The 15553-nt window shown below is 67.1% G+C and overlaps 5 protein-coding genes across 5 annotated transcripts; 3 read left to right on the plus strand and 2 right to left on the minus strand.

The window, feature by feature from the left end:
- The first annotated feature begins 1422 nt into the window (after positions 1-1422).
- On the plus strand, positions 1423-3377 carry LOC117436659 (peptidyl-prolyl cis-trans isomerase FKBP8-like). The gene is made up of 5 exons (XM_034066128.1): positions 1423-1657; positions 1740-1906; positions 2149-2416; positions 2484-2656; positions 2736-3377. Exons 1-5 carry the CDS (start codon positions 1423-1425, stop codon positions 3375-3377), a joined length of 1485 nt encoding a protein of 494 aa, XP_033922019.1.
- A 127-nt stretch (positions 3378-3504) lies between these two features.
- SERF2 (small EDRK-rich factor 2) lies at positions 3505-4104 on the plus strand. The gene is made up of 3 exons (XM_034065975.1): positions 3505-3559; positions 3737-3845; positions 3921-4104. Exons 1-3 carry the CDS (start codon positions 3553-3555, stop codon positions 3982-3984), a joined length of 180 nt encoding a protein of 59 aa, XP_033921866.1. The 5' UTR covers positions 3505-3552; the 3' UTR covers positions 3985-4104.
- Positions 4105-6015: 1911 nt separating this feature from the next.
- SERINC4 (serine incorporator 4) lies at positions 6016-9606 on the minus strand. The gene is made up of 11 exons (XM_034065976.1): positions 9463-9606; positions 9226-9372; positions 8718-8896; positions 8571-8650; positions 8393-8486; positions 8119-8330; positions 7809-7904; positions 7612-7738; positions 7405-7477; positions 6901-7184; positions 6016-6458 (listed from the first exon to the last, which is right to left on the minus strand). The coding sequence occupies exons 1-11, from the start codon at positions 9547-9549 to the stop codon at positions 6242-6244; spliced, it is 1596 nt and encodes a 531-aa protein (XP_033921867.1). The 5' UTR covers positions 9550-9606; the 3' UTR covers positions 6016-6241.
- An 818-nt stretch (positions 9607-10424) lies between these two features.
- On the plus strand, positions 10425-11282 carry HYPK (huntingtin interacting protein K). Its single transcript, XM_034065973.1, has 4 exons — positions 10425-10643; positions 10755-10810; positions 10928-10979; positions 11111-11282. Exons 1-4 carry the CDS (start codon positions 10458-10460, stop codon positions 11204-11206), a joined length of 390 nt encoding a protein of 129 aa, XP_033921864.1. The 5' UTR covers positions 10425-10457; the 3' UTR covers positions 11207-11282.
- Positions 11283-11586: 304 nt separating this feature from the next.
- LOC117435839 (microfibrillar-associated protein 1) lies at positions 11587-15175 on the minus strand. The gene is made up of 9 exons (XM_034065970.1): positions 15031-15175; positions 14736-14955; positions 14254-14383; positions 13814-14001; positions 13210-13318; positions 12978-13138; positions 12576-12735; positions 12307-12396; positions 11587-12204 (listed from the first exon to the last, which is right to left on the minus strand). Exons 1-9 carry the CDS (start codon positions 15107-15109, stop codon positions 12022-12024), a joined length of 1320 nt encoding a protein of 439 aa, XP_033921861.1. The 5' UTR covers positions 15110-15175; the 3' UTR covers positions 11587-12021.
- Positions 15176-15553: the final 378 nt, after the last annotated feature.

The raw sequence follows: 15553 nt of genomic DNA on the forward strand, positions 1-15553 counted from the left end.
AGGGATTCACAGTGCTGGAGCCAGGGGAAAAAATACATAGGGAGCAGCTCTGGGAGGGAACCGTGTCCTGTCCCACCTTGAGGTGGCTGCAGCTTCAAGCACCTGAAACCCAAAAGGGGTGGGTGAGTGGAACCAGAGCTTCAGCTCAGCTCACACCTAAGCGGGCCCTGGAGCCTTACCTCCTGCAGCTCGTTCGTGCCATAAGTCTGCAGGGCCTGAATGTGGACCAGCTCTGAAGGGAAGCCCTGGGGTTGGCTGCCCCAAGCCTGTGACTCCTGCTCTGGGGGACATGGCAGCCGGAGCCCTTTGCTGTCAGGATGGTCACACCAGCCTTCTCAGGAGCCCGGACACCTTTGCCTGCAGACACAGCATGACAGCATGGGATCAGTCCCTGCTGATGGGACAGGGTCATGGCAGCTGCCCCAGTGCTGCTGCTGCCTCCTGCTCACTGGTACACCCCGAGACTCCCAGATGTACGGAGCTGCTGCCCTGGCCATGGTGAGCAGTGGCCACCACATCTTAGGGCCAGCTGGTCCTGGATGAAGCAGTGATGTGGTCCCAGGTGTAGAGCAGTGCCCTGCAGCCATAAAACCCCAGCCTGGCAGGGAGCAGAGGCTTGGCAGCCACTGTCATTCAGGCCAGTGCCACCCACAGCACCCCACTAACAGGTACAGCTGAGGCTGGCTCAACAGCAGCTCTGCTGTGGGGCTCCTTCATTGGGACAGTTTGTACTCGTTCAGCAGAGGCTGTGATCTCCTGGATGCTGCCCAGGGTGTCCAGCTGGCCCTAACCTGGGAGAAGACCCTGCCTCCAGCCAGGCTGGCCCAGCCCTCCTATCTCCTCAGGCCCCCAGTGTGCTCATCCCCTGCCCCCTGGTTTCCCTGTAGCTGCCCCAGGCTCCTGGATCCCCCTCACCATGTCACCCTTGGGCTCCCCGGTCCTTGCCCGTCTCCCCACTCACCCCGTGGCTGCCCTGGAAGGCGATCACGGGCTCCGGTAGCCCCTGTAGCAGCACCAGGCACTGAGTCCCACCTGCAGACGGTTCTCCAGTCCCCTGCCAGCTCAGTCCCACCCGCAACCGCCACCGAGAGCCGCAAAGTGCAGGAGGCTGAGCCGGGGCCCGGACCCGCAGTCCCGGTGTGCGGGACCTCGGCGGGAGGTGCCGGGAGCCTCGCGGTGGGGCTCGGCCTGACCCAGCTATTTTTGCCCCCGGCCCGGGCTAATCCCCTGAGCCGCTTCCCAGCGTTAATTCCGAGGAGGGATGCGCTCGGCGGCGGCCCCGGCGGCCCCGTGCATTCACCGTGTGACAGGGCCGGAGCGACGCGCCCGGTGGGGGCTGAGGGCCACGGGCACCGGGCGCCGAGCCCTGGGGCGGCACGGCCAGAGCCCGGCTCATAGAGGCGGAAGGATCAGAGAGCAGGGATGCCGGGACCCTCTCCCGGCGACTCCCCAGAGAGGGAGGTGGGGGCCGGCAGAGGGCAGCGGGGGCCCGGCCGGGGCAGGCGGGTGCGGTTCCGTCTGCCCCCCACCGCCATCGCGCTGCCGTCGGTGCACGAGGAGGAGCAGGTTTTCTACCGGCGGCTGGAGGCTCTGGCGACCCCAGGCCCCGGCGGCTTCGGGCCGCTCTTCGCGGCCGACGGCTGGAGCGACCTGACGGGTAAGCGGCCGCAGAGCCGGGCCGGGGGTGCCGGCCCCGGGGGTCCCGGGGCAGGTGTCAGGGCCCCCGCCGCCTCCCGCAGAGGACCGGCTGCTGCGGAAGCGCGTGGTGAGGGACGGGCAGGACGGGCTGCGGCCGCGGCCGGGGCAGGAGGTGTCGGTGAAGGTGCTGGGCGCGCTGGAGGACGGAGCGCTGGTGGAGCGGGACCCGCGGCTCACCTTCGTGCCGGGCTACGGCGACGTCGTGCAGGTCAGCCCCTGCCAGGGCGCGGTGCGGGCCGAGCGCTGCCCAGCGGCACCCCCGGCCAGCTCCGCCGTGCCTGCATCCGCAGGCCCTAGAGCTGGGCGTCCCCACCATGCAGCCCGGGGAAGTTGCCTTCTTCCTCGCCGCCTTCCCCTACGGCTACGGCCGCCCCGGAAGGTAGGACGGGCAGGGGCAGGGGGACCCGGCAGGCAGAGCCGGGGCGGGCAGCGGTGCGGGAAGGGCGGTAGGATCGGGGCGAGCAGGGGCTGGGCACGGGCAGCCGGTGCTGTACCCGCAGGGAGCCCGACGTGCCGCCCGAGGCGCCGCTGCTGTTCGAGGTGACACTGCTGGAGGTGCGGGACGGCCTCGAGCAGCAGCCGCTGCCGCCCGCTGCCCGCCTGCGCCTGGGAGCGCAGCGCAGGGAACGGGGCAACTTCCACTTCACGCGGGGCGACTTCCCGGCCGCGCTGCGCTCCTACCGCCTGGCGCTGAGCGCCCTGGACGGCCCTGCCGCCGGTGAGAGCGGACGGGACGGGTACACCGGGGTGCGGCCCGCGGGGCGCTGAGCCCTCTCTCTCCGCAGCCCCCCCCGGGCCGCACGAGGAAGAGGAGCTGCGGGAGCAGCGCGTCAAGTGCTTCAACAACTGCGCGGCCGCGGAGCTGAAGCTGCAGCGGGTGGAGGAGGCGCTGGCGGCCTGCGAGGCGGCGCTGAGCATCAGCCCGGACAACGGCCGGGCCCTGCTGCGCCGAGGGCAGGTGGGCCCCGGGCGGCCCTGGGCCGACCCCTGCCTGGCCACCCGCTACCCCCCGCTCCTCTCCTCTCCTCTCCTCGCAGCTGCTGGCGCAGCAGGGCCGGGACGCGGAGGCCGCGTTGGTTCTGAGGAGAGCCCTGGAGCTGGACCCTGCCAACGAGGTCTGTCCGGGCGGGGAGCGCTGCTCGGGGCCCAGCGGGACCGGCGGGGGTCCCTCCGCAGCCTCGGCCGCCGCAGCCGCTCTGCCGCCCGCAGGTGGTCCACGCGGAGCTGTCGCGGCTGGTGAAGCGCCGGAGCGCCCCGGGCCCCGCCGCCCCACAGGAGCCACCCCCCGGCCCGACGCCGCCGAGCTCCGGGTGCGCGGCCGCGCCGTCGGACCGGGCTGCCCGCGGGAGGGTCGGGGCCGGAGCCCGCTCGACGCCATGGCGCTCACGGCTCCCGCCCCGCAGGGACCCGGCCCCGCCCTCGGCGGAAGGAGCGGCCTGAGCAGAGCCCGTCCCGAGGAGCGGCCCCACCGGGAGCGGAGGGGAGGCGGAGAACCGGAGACAGCGGAGGGAGCCGAGCGGACAGCGCCCGCCCCCCGCCCGACGAGGCCACGCCCCCTCCGTTGCGCCACGAATGGGCGTGTCCCCTCAGGCACCGCCCACTGGCGCGTGGGCGCGGCTCCGGCGCCTGCGCTTCGGCTTCCGCCTTTTTCGCCCCCGACGGCAGCCTGGCAGCCGTAGCCCGCGGCCAATCAGGCGGGGCCTGGCAGGAGCCGCTCGCCAATAGAACGGGGGCGGGGGCGGGCTCAGCGCGGCTATTGGCTGTGCCGCTCCTTTAAAGGGGGGCGCGGGGTGGGGCGCAGGGGGGTTGGTGCGGGACGTGGCGGCGGAGCGGAGGGAGGGCGGCAGCGGAGCCATGACCCGTGAGTGCGGGACGGGCCGGGCCGGGGCCGCGCAGCCGGGGCCTGTCCTGCGGGCCGGGACCGCCGCGGGGGACGCGGGGAGGGCGGTGCCGTGGCCGGGGCGCGGGCTGGGCCGTGGGGACCGCGGTAGGCCCCGGGGCCGGGCCGGGCCGCGCTGAGGCGGCCGCGCCGTCGCAGGCGGGAACCAGCGCGAACTGGCGCGGCAGAAGAACCTGAAGAAGCAGAGCGACTCGGGCAAGGGCAAGCGGCGGGACGACGGGCTCTCGGCCGCCGCCCGCAAGCAGAGGTGAGCACCGCACCGCACCTCCCCGCTCCCCCGGTGCCACTGCCGGTGCCAGCCCCGCAACGCGCTCTCCCGCAGGGACTCGGAGATCATGCAGCAGAAGCAGAAGAAGGCCGACGAGAAGAAGGAGGGCACCAAGTAGGCCGCGGCCGGGCCGGCAGCAGCAGGATGCCCAGCGCAGCCCCGGGGCCGCGCCGCCCCGGCTCTCCCTGCGCCCACCTTGGGCCTGCCTCCTATTAAAGTAGCTCGTGGAGCCCTGCAGGCCCCGTGTCCTCCCTCCGTGCGCCCGGGCGGGGGGGCTGGGAGCGGGAGAGGGCTCCGGTGCTGCCCCCCCCACCCGGAGGGAGCGTTGGCGCTGGTGCGGAGCGGGGATGGACCGGGAGCGGCAGCTGTGGAGCGGAGCAGCTGCATCTGGGGGTGAGGAACAAAGATGGGGCCGGGCCTAGGCCGGGGAGAGCTGCGGACATCCCCGGGAGGGCAGAGGGAGGTGGGGGAATGGGAGCAGGGCAGGATTGTGCTGCAGAGGATGTGCTGTGGTGGGGAAGGAGGTGTGGGGTGATGTGGGGCTGGGGCCAGGGGCGTCACAGCTGAGCCTGGCACAGGGGGAGCTGCAGTCGGAGCAGGGATTGTCCAGGAGGGGCTACAGAGCCGGTAGCCAGCTCGTCTCCTGTGCAGCTGCAGTGTGGAGCTGCCGCGGGAGGATACTGAGGTCCAGTGCAGTGCTGTGGACCTTGCTTTGCTTTACCATCCTCTTCACTTGCCTGCAGGGCCAGCAGCAGCAGCAGCAGATGCATTTATTCCCCATATACCAGCAGATGCTTTATCTGGAAGCCCACCACTGCCGGGAGGGACACCAGAAGCTGCTCCTGTGCCTCTGCATTGGCTGGGGCTCAAGGGTGCTCAAGATGTCTCCTCTGACCTGGTTCTTGCAGCGGTGCAGCAGGGAGCTGGACTGCGGGTGCCCCAGTCCCCTGCCAGCACCATGGGACACGGGGGTGTGGATTCCTCCTTCCCACACCCCTGGTGAGATGAGTGGTGATGGGCTCCCCTGCCCCCCAGCCTGGGCCTTGGAACCGGATGGGGAGTTACCGGTTACCTCTGGTGCAAGGGCAGGAAGCTTCCTCCTGCTGAAGCAGCTGACAGAGCTGCAGGGTCCCTCTGCCTCACCTCTTGGGTGGCTGGGGCCCTGCTGGGTGGCAGATGCTGTGTGAGGAGCCCCAGAGCAGGAGCTGCCAGCGAGCAGAGCTGTGTCCGTGTCCCCAGCCCAGCTGCAGATCCTTCACCTGGCTGCCCTGGGAGTCTTGTGCTGCTGAGCAGGAGGCTGTGTCCGTACTGGTGTCACTGTAGCCCAGACCTCCATCCTCCCAGGTGCTGTGTCTGGAGTGGGTGGTGAGAGGAGCCACCCCCCCCGAGTCCTGTGCTGAGGGCAGTGCTCAGAGGGGGATGGCTGCAGCCGAGGCTGCCTCTGCACCCTCCATCCCTCACTTGTGGCCAGTGCCCCCCGCATAGGGGCTGTGGGTTCTCAACCATCTCTGCAGGGCCTGATGCTCCTTGCAGGGATAAAGCAGTCCCCAGGGATGTGTCCCCTTGGCTGGCACAGGGGCTGCATGGGTGTCCCTGCCTGGCATCTGTCCCTGAGCCCCGTGTGGGTCCCAGCACCTCCTGGGCAGAGTGCAAGTGGGAGCCCCCACTGCTCCAGGTGTGGACCCCACGGTGTCTGCACCACACTAGACTGGACCTGAGCATTGCCCCCCAAGTTGTGATGTCATCACCTCCTGTGGGACTGTGCTGGCTGCTGCAGGCCAGTGGGCTCGGGGCTGGTGTGAGCCCTGGCTGCAGGTGTTAGTGCCCATCCTGCACCAGCCTCCACTGCAGTGCAGGGCTCCTTGGGTGACACTGGTTCCCGTGGAACCACCCCACTGTATTTGCCACATGGGCCTGGAGCCAGTACTGCACACTTTGGCTGGGCTCCCCTGATGCCCCAGCTCCTGGTACCTGAACCAGTACCCCCAGTGCTCCTGGCCCTGCCACCCCCAGGACTGTGCACCCCTCCAGTAGAGCTGCCTCAAAAGTGCCTTGGTTGCTGTTGCTGCATGGGCAGGGCTGGTGCTGGGGGCAGACTGCACAGATTCAGTTTTCTATCAAAATGTACTCAAGGAGCTGTATACACCGAGCACACTGTGGGGGGAGCAGGGATGTGGGGCTGGCCGGGGCAGAGCCCCAGCTCAGGGCAGCTGCTGCAGCAGGAGGGAGCCCGGCAGTGCCCGGGCTGAGCACCCACCACCAGTGCAGCACAGGACCCGTGTCCTGGGAGCAGCCGCCTCCCGTGTCCCCTTGGGCCGTGAGGGCCCAGGGCCCAGCAGGGACCCCGGGGCTGGGCTCAGTCCATCCCCGCAGGGCTATGTGGAGACACTGATGCGCTGTGGAGCGCGGCGGCGCCGCAGGACGCGCAGGGCTGGGCTGCTGCGCCGCTGCCGGGGGGGGCTGCCGAGGCAGAAGGGGCTCAGCAGCAGCCACAGGTAGAGCAGGACACAGGCCCAGCACGAGGACACCTTCACCCAGAAGGTTGACCAGCTGCCGTGTGTGAAGGTTGTCTCCAGCACCGCGTTCTCGTAGCTGGGGGGACAGTGCAGGCGTTGGGCGCTCCATGGACACCGGCACGGGGCTCCCAGTGCCACTGCAGCCACTGGGTCACCCTGTGGCCCCACAGCTACATGGCCCTGGGCGCATCCCACCTGCCTGCAGACCCCCTGGCCCTGCAGACCCCAGCCTGACTCCCTGCAGCGCAAGGCTGCTGTTGTTTGACGTGGTGCTGGTCTGTGGGTGCAGAGCTGGGCGCTTCCCAGCAGGCACCGGCTCGGTGATGGCACAACCCGGAGCAGAGGGATGGAGAGGAGTGAACCATTGCAGCCTGAGCTCATATGGGTGTGGGTCAGAGCTGGCAGGGTGATGGCACTGCAGGGTGGTGATGCTGGGGGTGACAGTGCTGGCAGGGCTGCATGAACAAGAGGGAAGGGGAGCAAGAGCAAGAAGAGCTGGGCAGGAGCAGGGGATGTACCTGAACCAGTTGGTGAGGGTCATCATGACATAGAGCGAGGCGAGGAAGAAGACGAAGTGGAAGGCTGAGTAGCTGTAGACCACCTTGTCCCTCTCATCCTGGATGATGCACTGTTCCCTGGCAGGCTCCTCTGCTTGTTCACACGTCTGCTCGGTGCCTGGGAGAGCACCAGGCCACGGTGGCTCCTGCAGCCTCAGGCTCTGCCCTCCCTCCAGCAACCCCCTGCACCCACCTCTCAGCTCCTCCTCCATCTTCTCAGGGCAGCAGAAGCAACAGGAGGGTTTCTGCAGAGAGAGCAGTGTGGTGGCAACTGCTGCTGAGCCCTGGCACTGGATCAGCCCTGCCTGGCACTGGGGCTGCTGGTGAGGTGCTGGTGCAGGCAGGGATGCACCATGGGCACCCCCGTGCTTGGCTGGATGAACCTGTCCCAGGGCTGTGATGGGGGCCTGGGGCAGCAGGAGGACACAAGGCTCAGCTGGGGGCTCAGCATCCCACTTTACTCACTTTGAACTCGAAGCTGTAGACTTTGACCATCCAGAGGGGTCCAAAGACCTCAGCAAGGTAGGAGGCTTCATTACTGTGCCCAGGAGACAGGCAGAAATCATAACATGGGCACCCAGCACCCTGTGCCAGGACCCCAGCCTGCCCCATGGACCCAACACAGCTACAGGAGAGCTGTGCCTGCTGTGAGCACACCGCGGGCACACGCACCATGCAAAGAGCACACAGGCGTACATGATGGCAGCCCCCAGGATGGCAACTGTGGTGTCCTCTGTCTGCAGCTCGTCCTGCCGCAGGCCCGGGAAGCAGACGGTGAGGTTCTGCCCTTTGTAGAGCACTGCAGGGAGGTGCAGGTGAGATGGGTGCTCCCCCAGCACCGGGTTCCTGCAGCGGGCAGGAGCACCCACCTCTCTCGGGGGGACGGCTGGACAGTGCAGAGAAGGTGAGGTACATCACATAGCAGCTGATGATGGAGGACTGCAGCAGCCCCGAGCGCGGCTGCTCTGCAAGGAGGGGGTCAGGGTGTCACCGGAGAGCCATGAGCTGCCGGATGGGCCCCACATGGACCCTGGGAGCCCCCACATCAAGGTGCATGAGGGGAGCTGTGTCTTCCCCAGGTGCCCAAGTGCTGGCCCTGAGCTGGGAGCCCACAGCCACAGGCAAAGGGTGCAGCCAGGCCTGCCATGCCGTGCCAATGCTGTGCCATGCCATACTCACTGAGCCGCACACAGGGTGTGATGGAGATGAAGGACATGATGCCACAGAGGCTGCCATTGACGGTGAGCAGTGCCTTGTTGAGGTGGCAGGCGGCTGGGTGCGTGTAGTACTTGTAGAGGAAGGAGAAGGCGGCGGAGGCGAGGGTGTAGAAGGCGGCTGTGGCCAGCAGCACCGCCAGGTACCAGCGCTTGTCCTGTGCAGCGCCCGTCAGCCTGCGGGACAGGGGGTGAGAGGCAGCAGGGGTCCCATGCCCCCCCCAGCCCCCGGCACTCACCAGTTCTTGTTCCAGGTGTGTGCGAAGGCCGTGATCAGCACCAGCTGGATGAGGATGAAGGCGAAACCCCCACAGACGCCGGTGTAGTGCCAGGCTGGGGGCAGAGGGCAGAGCTGGGCTAGCACAGGGCCCCTGCACAGGGCATGGGCTGTCAGCTTGGGCACAGCATGGGACGCACCTTGGATGAAGCCGTCCTCAGGGATGAAGAAGCTGGCAGCACAGAGCCCCAGCAGCACCAGCATCTTCAGCAGCCAGAACCTGCAGGCAGAGAGCGTCAGGGGCATGGGGAGCCTGGCAGCGCCCGACCCCTGCGCTGTGCCCGTACCCATTGTGGAGCCGTGCGCGGCAGCCGGCGCTGGAGCGCACGTTGAGCAGCAGGGCAGCCTGCGCCAGGTGGAAGCAGGCAGTGCCAAAGCAGACCCGGTACACGGCCGAGGAGCCCACCAGCTGCTCACAGTCCATGCCCCCGGGCAGGTGTTGGCACAGCACCACCGCGAAGGGCACCTGCAGGCACAGGACAGGGAGGCTGGCAGGACCCGCACCCTGGACTGACATCCCTGGCGTTACCAGTACCTTCTTCATCCCCAGTACCTCTTGGGACCTGTCATCTCCAGCATGCTGCAGAAGTCCTGCATCTCCAGTAACCCTGGCACCCCTTCCCCTTGGCACTCCCAGCAGCCCTGTTACCCCCAGTGTTCTCAATATCCCAGTACTCCTGGCTCCCCCAGCACCCCCAGTGCTCCCGAGACCCCTGTGTGCCCCTGGGTACCTGGCATCCCTGGCACCCCTGGGACCCCCTGCACCCCAGGTGTTACCCCAGCCCCAGCCATCACCTTCTCCCTGAGGGCTTGTGCCACGGTGCGGGACAGCATGAGGCAGCACACGGTGGAGGCCAGGACGTGCAGGAGGGTGTAGAGGACGCGGGTGCTCGTGGACACCCGGAGCCCGCGGCAGGGGCTGCAGCCACAACCACAGCACAGCTGAGGGGTGCACACGGTCAGTGGGGACCCCAGAGCTGCTCCCGCGCCCCAGCCCCCCCCGGCCCAGCCCCGACCGTCCCCTTGTCCCACCTGGCAGAGCAGTGAGTGCAGGATGCGGCCCCGTGCCCGTGTCCCCGCCATGCCCGGCCCGGCTCTGCTGGGCCCCGCTGCCCTCATGGGATTAAGGGGATTGTGTGCTCTGCCCGCCCAGCCATCTGCTCGCTGCTGCCGCCGGGCAGCCGCTGCCGGGGGCTGCGGGCCCGGCCAGAGCCCGCTGTGACCCCCGGACATGGAGCCATGGGGCCATGGGGCTCTGGCCTCGTCACCCCCCAGCCGGGGCCGGGGCACGGCTGCGGCTGCAGCCTCGGGGCTCTCCCTCTGCCCGTTCTCTCCGCAGGGAGGAGGCTGCAGGGGACGGCACCGGGACCGCTGCCCCCGAGGTCACAGGGACGCCCGGTGACACAGCGGCTTCCTCGGCCGGGAGGCCGGAGGCAAAGGAAGGGCTGTGGCTGTTGGAGCCCGGCCGGGCACCCGTGTGCGGGAGGGATGCGCCACAGCCCCCGCAGCACCACCGGCTTTCACTTCACGGTTACAGTGTCCTCATGTCACCACGGACGTGTTCTGCTTGTGCCGCCCCCGGGCTCTCCGTGCCCATGCACGGCAGTGGGAGCGGTTCTGTGGGCGCCCGGTGCTGCTCGGGCTCAGCGATCCCAGCGCACGGCTCCGTGCTCGTCCCCATTCCCTGCGGGCAGCGGGAGGCGGCTCCGTGCCCAGCTCGGAGGCTCAGCCCGGGCCGGGGGGGCGGATCCCGCTGCTCCATCCGCTGCCCCCTCCCCTGCCGGGGCCTCGGCCTCGCTCCGCGGCACCGGAGCTAGGACCGGGATCGGGAACGCCCCGCGAGCCCCGGGGCCCCGCCCCCCGGCCCCTCCCCCGCCGCCAGCCCCGGGGCCACGCCCCCCCGGGAGGACACCGGAGGGGGGGAGCGGAGGAACCCCGCGGCCATCACCCGCTGCTTCCGGCTGCCGCACGTGACCGGAAGCAGGCTCCCGGCGGCGTGGTCACGTGAGAGGAAGGGCGCCGGCGGCATGGCGGCGGAGGGTGATGTGGAGCTGGAGCTGGAGACGGAGCCGAACGGCGGCGGCGGCGGCGGCGATGGAGCGGGAGGGCGCGCGGCAGAGAAGCCGCGGAAACACGACAGCGGAGCCGCAGACCTGGAGCGAGTCACGGACTACGCGGAGGAGAAGGAGATCCAGAGCTCCAACCTGGAGACGGTGCGGACCGGGACCGGGATGGGCGCGGGACGAGCCTGCCCCGGTGCCTGCCGCGGTGCCGCGGCCTGAGCCGGCCGGTGCTGCAGGCCGTGACTGTGCTCGTCCTCACAGGCTATGTCGGTGATCGGAGACCGGAGGTCCCGGGAGCAGAAGGCGAAACAGGAGAGGTAACCGCGTGTGCTCGCTCGTGGGTGCAGCCGCTCCGGGCCCCGCTCCACCCGGTCACCCCTCGGTCTGCGGTGGGAGCTGTGGGTCACAGGGGGTTTGTCCGTTTCTTGCCGCAGGGAGAAGGAACTGGCGAAAGTGACCATCAAGAAGGAGGATCTGGAGCTGATTGTGAGTAGGGGGCAGTGTCCAAGCCCGTGGGGACAGTTCGGTGGCCACACGCCGGCTGCACCTGCAGCCGGTGCACGAGTGGTGGCCCCGTCCCACACCGTGACTGGCTCTGCTGCCGCTGTCCCTTGCAGATGACAGAGATGGAGATCTCGCGGGCGGCCGCAGAGCGCAGCCTTCGGGAGCACATGGGGAACGTGGTGGAGGCTCTCGTCACTCTCACCAACTGAGTGCCAGGCGCAGGGCTGGCTGCAGCTGGATTCTGTGTCCATACACAATAAAGGTGCTGTTGGGGGCAGGTGTCACTGTGGTCTGTGTGGCCAGGCGCCTGCCTTGTGGGTTCCATAGGGCACACAATGCTGATACATGGGGGCCAGCATTGTGCTGGTAGCCTGGAGCCCGATGAGGTGACCAGCAACCTGCCTGAGCACTGAGACCCACTGCTCTTCCTGCCTGTAACCTTGTCCCTCTTGGGGCAAGGGCACTGTTATGATTGGGGTGCAGTGACAGCCACACGTGTGCCCTGCCTGATGCCTCCCCGGCTGCACTACTCCATCCTGGCTTGCAGAAGGTACAGAACAGGACAGCCACGTTCACGGACAACAGCCAGAATGTGTAAGAAAATGACTTTAATCAAACCCACCCCTCTGTACAGGTAGAAAAGCCAAGCCCTGCACAACCAGGGAGAAGAAAAGGGGTCACCAAAACAGGGCCTGAACTGACAACAGGGAAAGTACAAGCCACAGGGACCAGGCAGGTATAAAGTCATTCATCCCTCCAGAAGCAGGTGCACTGGAGTTGCTGTGCTCCTGCACAGCTCCGCTGGGCTCTGATGAGGCTCCCGGGGTGGCTTCCAGTGGGATGCTGGTGGGACTGTGGGCCTGGCCAGTATGAGCAGGCTGTTGTCCTGCACGGCACCAGTGCAGGGAGCCTACCAGGCTGCAGCAGCACGGGGAGCGGGGAACTACGGCAGAGAAAGGGTTTGTCACCACGTAAGTCCCAGCACAGCCGTGTCCTTCCTGTCCCTGCCTGGGCTCCCGCTGCATTAAGTGGTTTTTCGCTTCTTGGCCGAGGGTCTCTCAAAGACATCCCGAACACCCGCCGCTTTCTGCTTGAAGAACTTGGTGTTCTGTGCACTCTCCTGGCCCCAGGCAGAGTCAAAGGAGGTGGTGTCCTGGTCCACCAAGTGTGTGTACTTTGTCCGTCCTGAGCGCCCGAAGTTCTTGACCTGCGGAGCAGCAGAGCTGATGAGGAGCCATTCGGGGAGGACGTGGGGACCCACTGCTCCACCTGCACCATGAGGAACCGTGACCCCAGCCAGCTCACCCACCTGCATGACTTTGGGCAGTATCGTCTTGTTGAAGTGGTCCTCAAGGGTCGGGGCACTGAAGTCCCTCTTGTACACCTCCTCGTCCTCATCCTGTGGGGCAAGCACACACCTGCTCAGCTGGCACATCCCCAGCAAGTGCCAGCAATAGTTGAGGAGAGCCCCTGTGCCACCAGAAGGGCACCCCCAGCCCCATGTCACTGCAAGGGGAAGCTGTCCCCATGGTCTCACAGCCCCAACCTCCAGCACAGCCGTGCCCAGGGAACACTCACCATGAAGAAGGCTCCGCGGTGGTAGTACTTCTGCAGGAACTTGTACTTGCCCTTCACCGCCTTGTTGGTGATGACCTTGCCATTGGCCCGCAGCTCAGCCCGGCGCTCCTCCTCCGTCAGGTTCCGCATGCGCTCAATCTCTGCCTTCTCTTTCTCCATGCTGGGCAGAAGAGAATCCCCTGAGAGCCACATCCCACAGCATCCACAGGGATGGTTGCTGCTGCCATCCATGGGGACCTCTGCAGGGGCACAGAGGCACCCGAGGGCGGAAGGAGGGGCTCTGCTCGCTTGGTCCAGCCAAGACCATGCCATTGAAGGGAAGGCCAGGGAACAGCTGCCTCCACTGCCTGCGAGGCCTGGGCCACAGGCTTCCCACCTCATGCCTATGCAGACAATACTTACGCTTCTCGTTCTTCTCGGTCCCGTTTGATGCGCTTCAGCTCACGTACTTTCCAGGCCTCATACTCCTCCTCATCATTCTCATCATCTGTATCAAGTGCATCCAGTGCTGCCAGTGAGCGCTTGTTCTCCTCCAGCTCCTTCTTTGCTTCCTCCTCTACGATCTGCAGCAAGGAGCAAGCTAAGCTCACTGAGGCAGCTGCCCTCCAGCAACCCCCAGTCTGCTCCATGGTACCTTGAGCGTGTACTTGCGCCTCTCCTCTGCCAGCCTCTTTGCCTCCTGCTCCAGCTCCTTCTGCTTCAGGGCCTCTGCTTCTCGCTCTTGGACCGTGATCCTGTCCTTCCTGCAGGCAGGGACCCCAATCACCTTCAGCCTTGCCACAGACCAGTGCAGCCAGCCAGCTCCTTGCTGGCTTCTCCCCCTCCTGCACCACAGCTGCTTCCAGCCTTCACCCTCTCCAATGACAGGCTGAGACCCAGGGCCCTCAACCCCTTCCAGTGTCACCCATGCCAAGGCTGCTGCACGATTCCCCTATGGCTGCCAGCAAGCACAAGAGCAATGGGAGGGCAAACCAGTGGCTATGGGGCTCAGCCCACTGACAGTTTCTGTCTGCCACCATACTGCACTTGCCCAAGGGCTCCAGTCAGACCCCACTGCGACTTCAACCTGCAGCAACCTGTCAAAGGGCAGGGATCACCCCACACTCCCCAGCTTTGCCCTGCTGGGATCTGATCATCACATTCCCCCATGGAGGAAGAGGAGGCCATGGAAGTGCCATCTGCATGGCCCTGGCTGCTGTGACCTTGCCCAGGGTGACCCACACTGCCACAGAACCCACTTGCGGATGAAGACAGGTTTGAGACGTGGCTCCATTTCGTCCTCACTATCTGTGTATTCCTCGTACTCAGACTCTGACTCGGACTCTTCTCCAGACCGACCCTCATCTTCCAACTCCATCACTTCCATCTCCTCAGTCTTCCTCTCCTGTGCTCGCTGACGCATCATCCCGCGCCGGCGCTCGATCTCCTGCAGAGACAGACACAGAGCAGTGGAGAGCTGCCCCGCTGCCCTCAGACTCCTCTGTCAAACACATGCAGTGTTTGGATGCTGATGACGAGGTGACAAACCCGTCCCGTGCAAGAGGAGAGTGTCCCACCAGCTAAGTCACAGCCAGCTGTGACATCTGTCCGGCTCCACCAGACATGTCTGTGCAGACAGCAGGTCCAGCCTGTGCCTTCAGAGCTCTCCCATGGCCATTATTCAGCTCTACAAGCTCACCTCATCATCGATCTCCTCCTCTTCCTCCTCGCTGGTGTCCTCCCGCTCCAGGCGCCAGGCTTCCCCCTCCACCTCTGAGTCGCTTTCTCCAACCACTTCAGGCTCCACGATTTTTCGGTGTCTCGCCAGCCTGCAACAGACCAGTTAAACAACAGCCAATGTAAAGAGCCTGCGAGAGGCTGGCTACTCAGGGCTTGTTCCCAGCGAGCCATGGAAAGCACTGGAGCTGCTGAGTGTGGGCAGAACCCAACATGTTCTCTCCTGGGCACCAGCAGCTCCTCCCTGGCCATGCTCTGAGCTGTGCCCTGGGAGATGGGCACTCCCGGTGCTGGCACAGCTGGAGCCTGAGGCACAGAGTGAGAGGAACCAGAGGCTCTTGCCCTGCGTGCAGAATGTTCTCAGCTCCATCCCGGTGTCCTGCAGCTCCCATCGTGCGGCAGCACCGGGTCTGCCCCAGCCCCGCAGGGTCTTCCCGCACTCACCGCTCCTCCACATCCTCAGCGATGCGGTTCTGCAGGCGGCGCAGCCGGGGGTCGTTGGCGACCTCCTCCTCCTGCTCCTCGGGCTCCACCTCCTGCTCCTTGGCCTTCTTGATGAACTGGAACTCCTCATCCTCCTCCTCCGAGGACTCCATGGGTGCATAGTCCGGCCGCTTCCCCGACACGTACCGCTTCACCTTCACCTTCTCCATGGACAGCTCACCTACGGGCGGCCGGGCGGTCACCGGCGGCCCCTCGGCCCCGACCCCCCCCCCCGCCGCCGGGACCCCCCCCTTACCCTTCTCATTGCGGACGGGCACGGCCCCCGCCGTGGACTGGATCGGGGGCTGCTTCATGAGGGCGCTGGGGACCGCCATGGTGCCCGCTGCACCGGCTCCGAGCCGCCGCTCACCGGAGCCCGCTTCCGCCGGAAGTGACGATCACAGCGGGGTCACTTCCGGGGGCCGCCGGTGTCCGCTCCTGCGGAGCGCTGGGGCTCGGCTCTGTCCTGCAGGGGCAGCCCCGGGCACGGGCCCCGTCACGGCCGGAGGGCTCCAGCTCCGGCCCCTGCCAGGCCGGGCTCCCGGTGACCGGCGGCGCTGCCTTTGGGCCCTGGCACCCTCCCGGGTACGGGGCTGGCCCGGACACCGCGGTTCTGCCGCCGGGCACCGAGCCCTCGGCCTCACCGGGACTCCCTGGGCCGGTGGCGGAGCCGGGCTGCAGCGCTCCTGCCCAGCTCCAGCGTTCCTGCCCAGCTCCAGCGTTCCTGCCCAGCTCCAGCGCTCCTGCCGAGCTCCAGGCCCCAGGGCAGCCCCGGCACC

Source organism: Melopsittacus undulatus, chromosome 9, assembly GCF_012275295.1.
Source record: "Melopsittacus undulatus isolate bMelUnd1 chromosome 9, bMelUnd1.mat.Z, whole genome shotgun sequence".
Taxonomy (NCBI): Eukaryota; Metazoa; Chordata; class Aves; order Psittaciformes; family Psittaculidae; genus Melopsittacus; species Melopsittacus undulatus.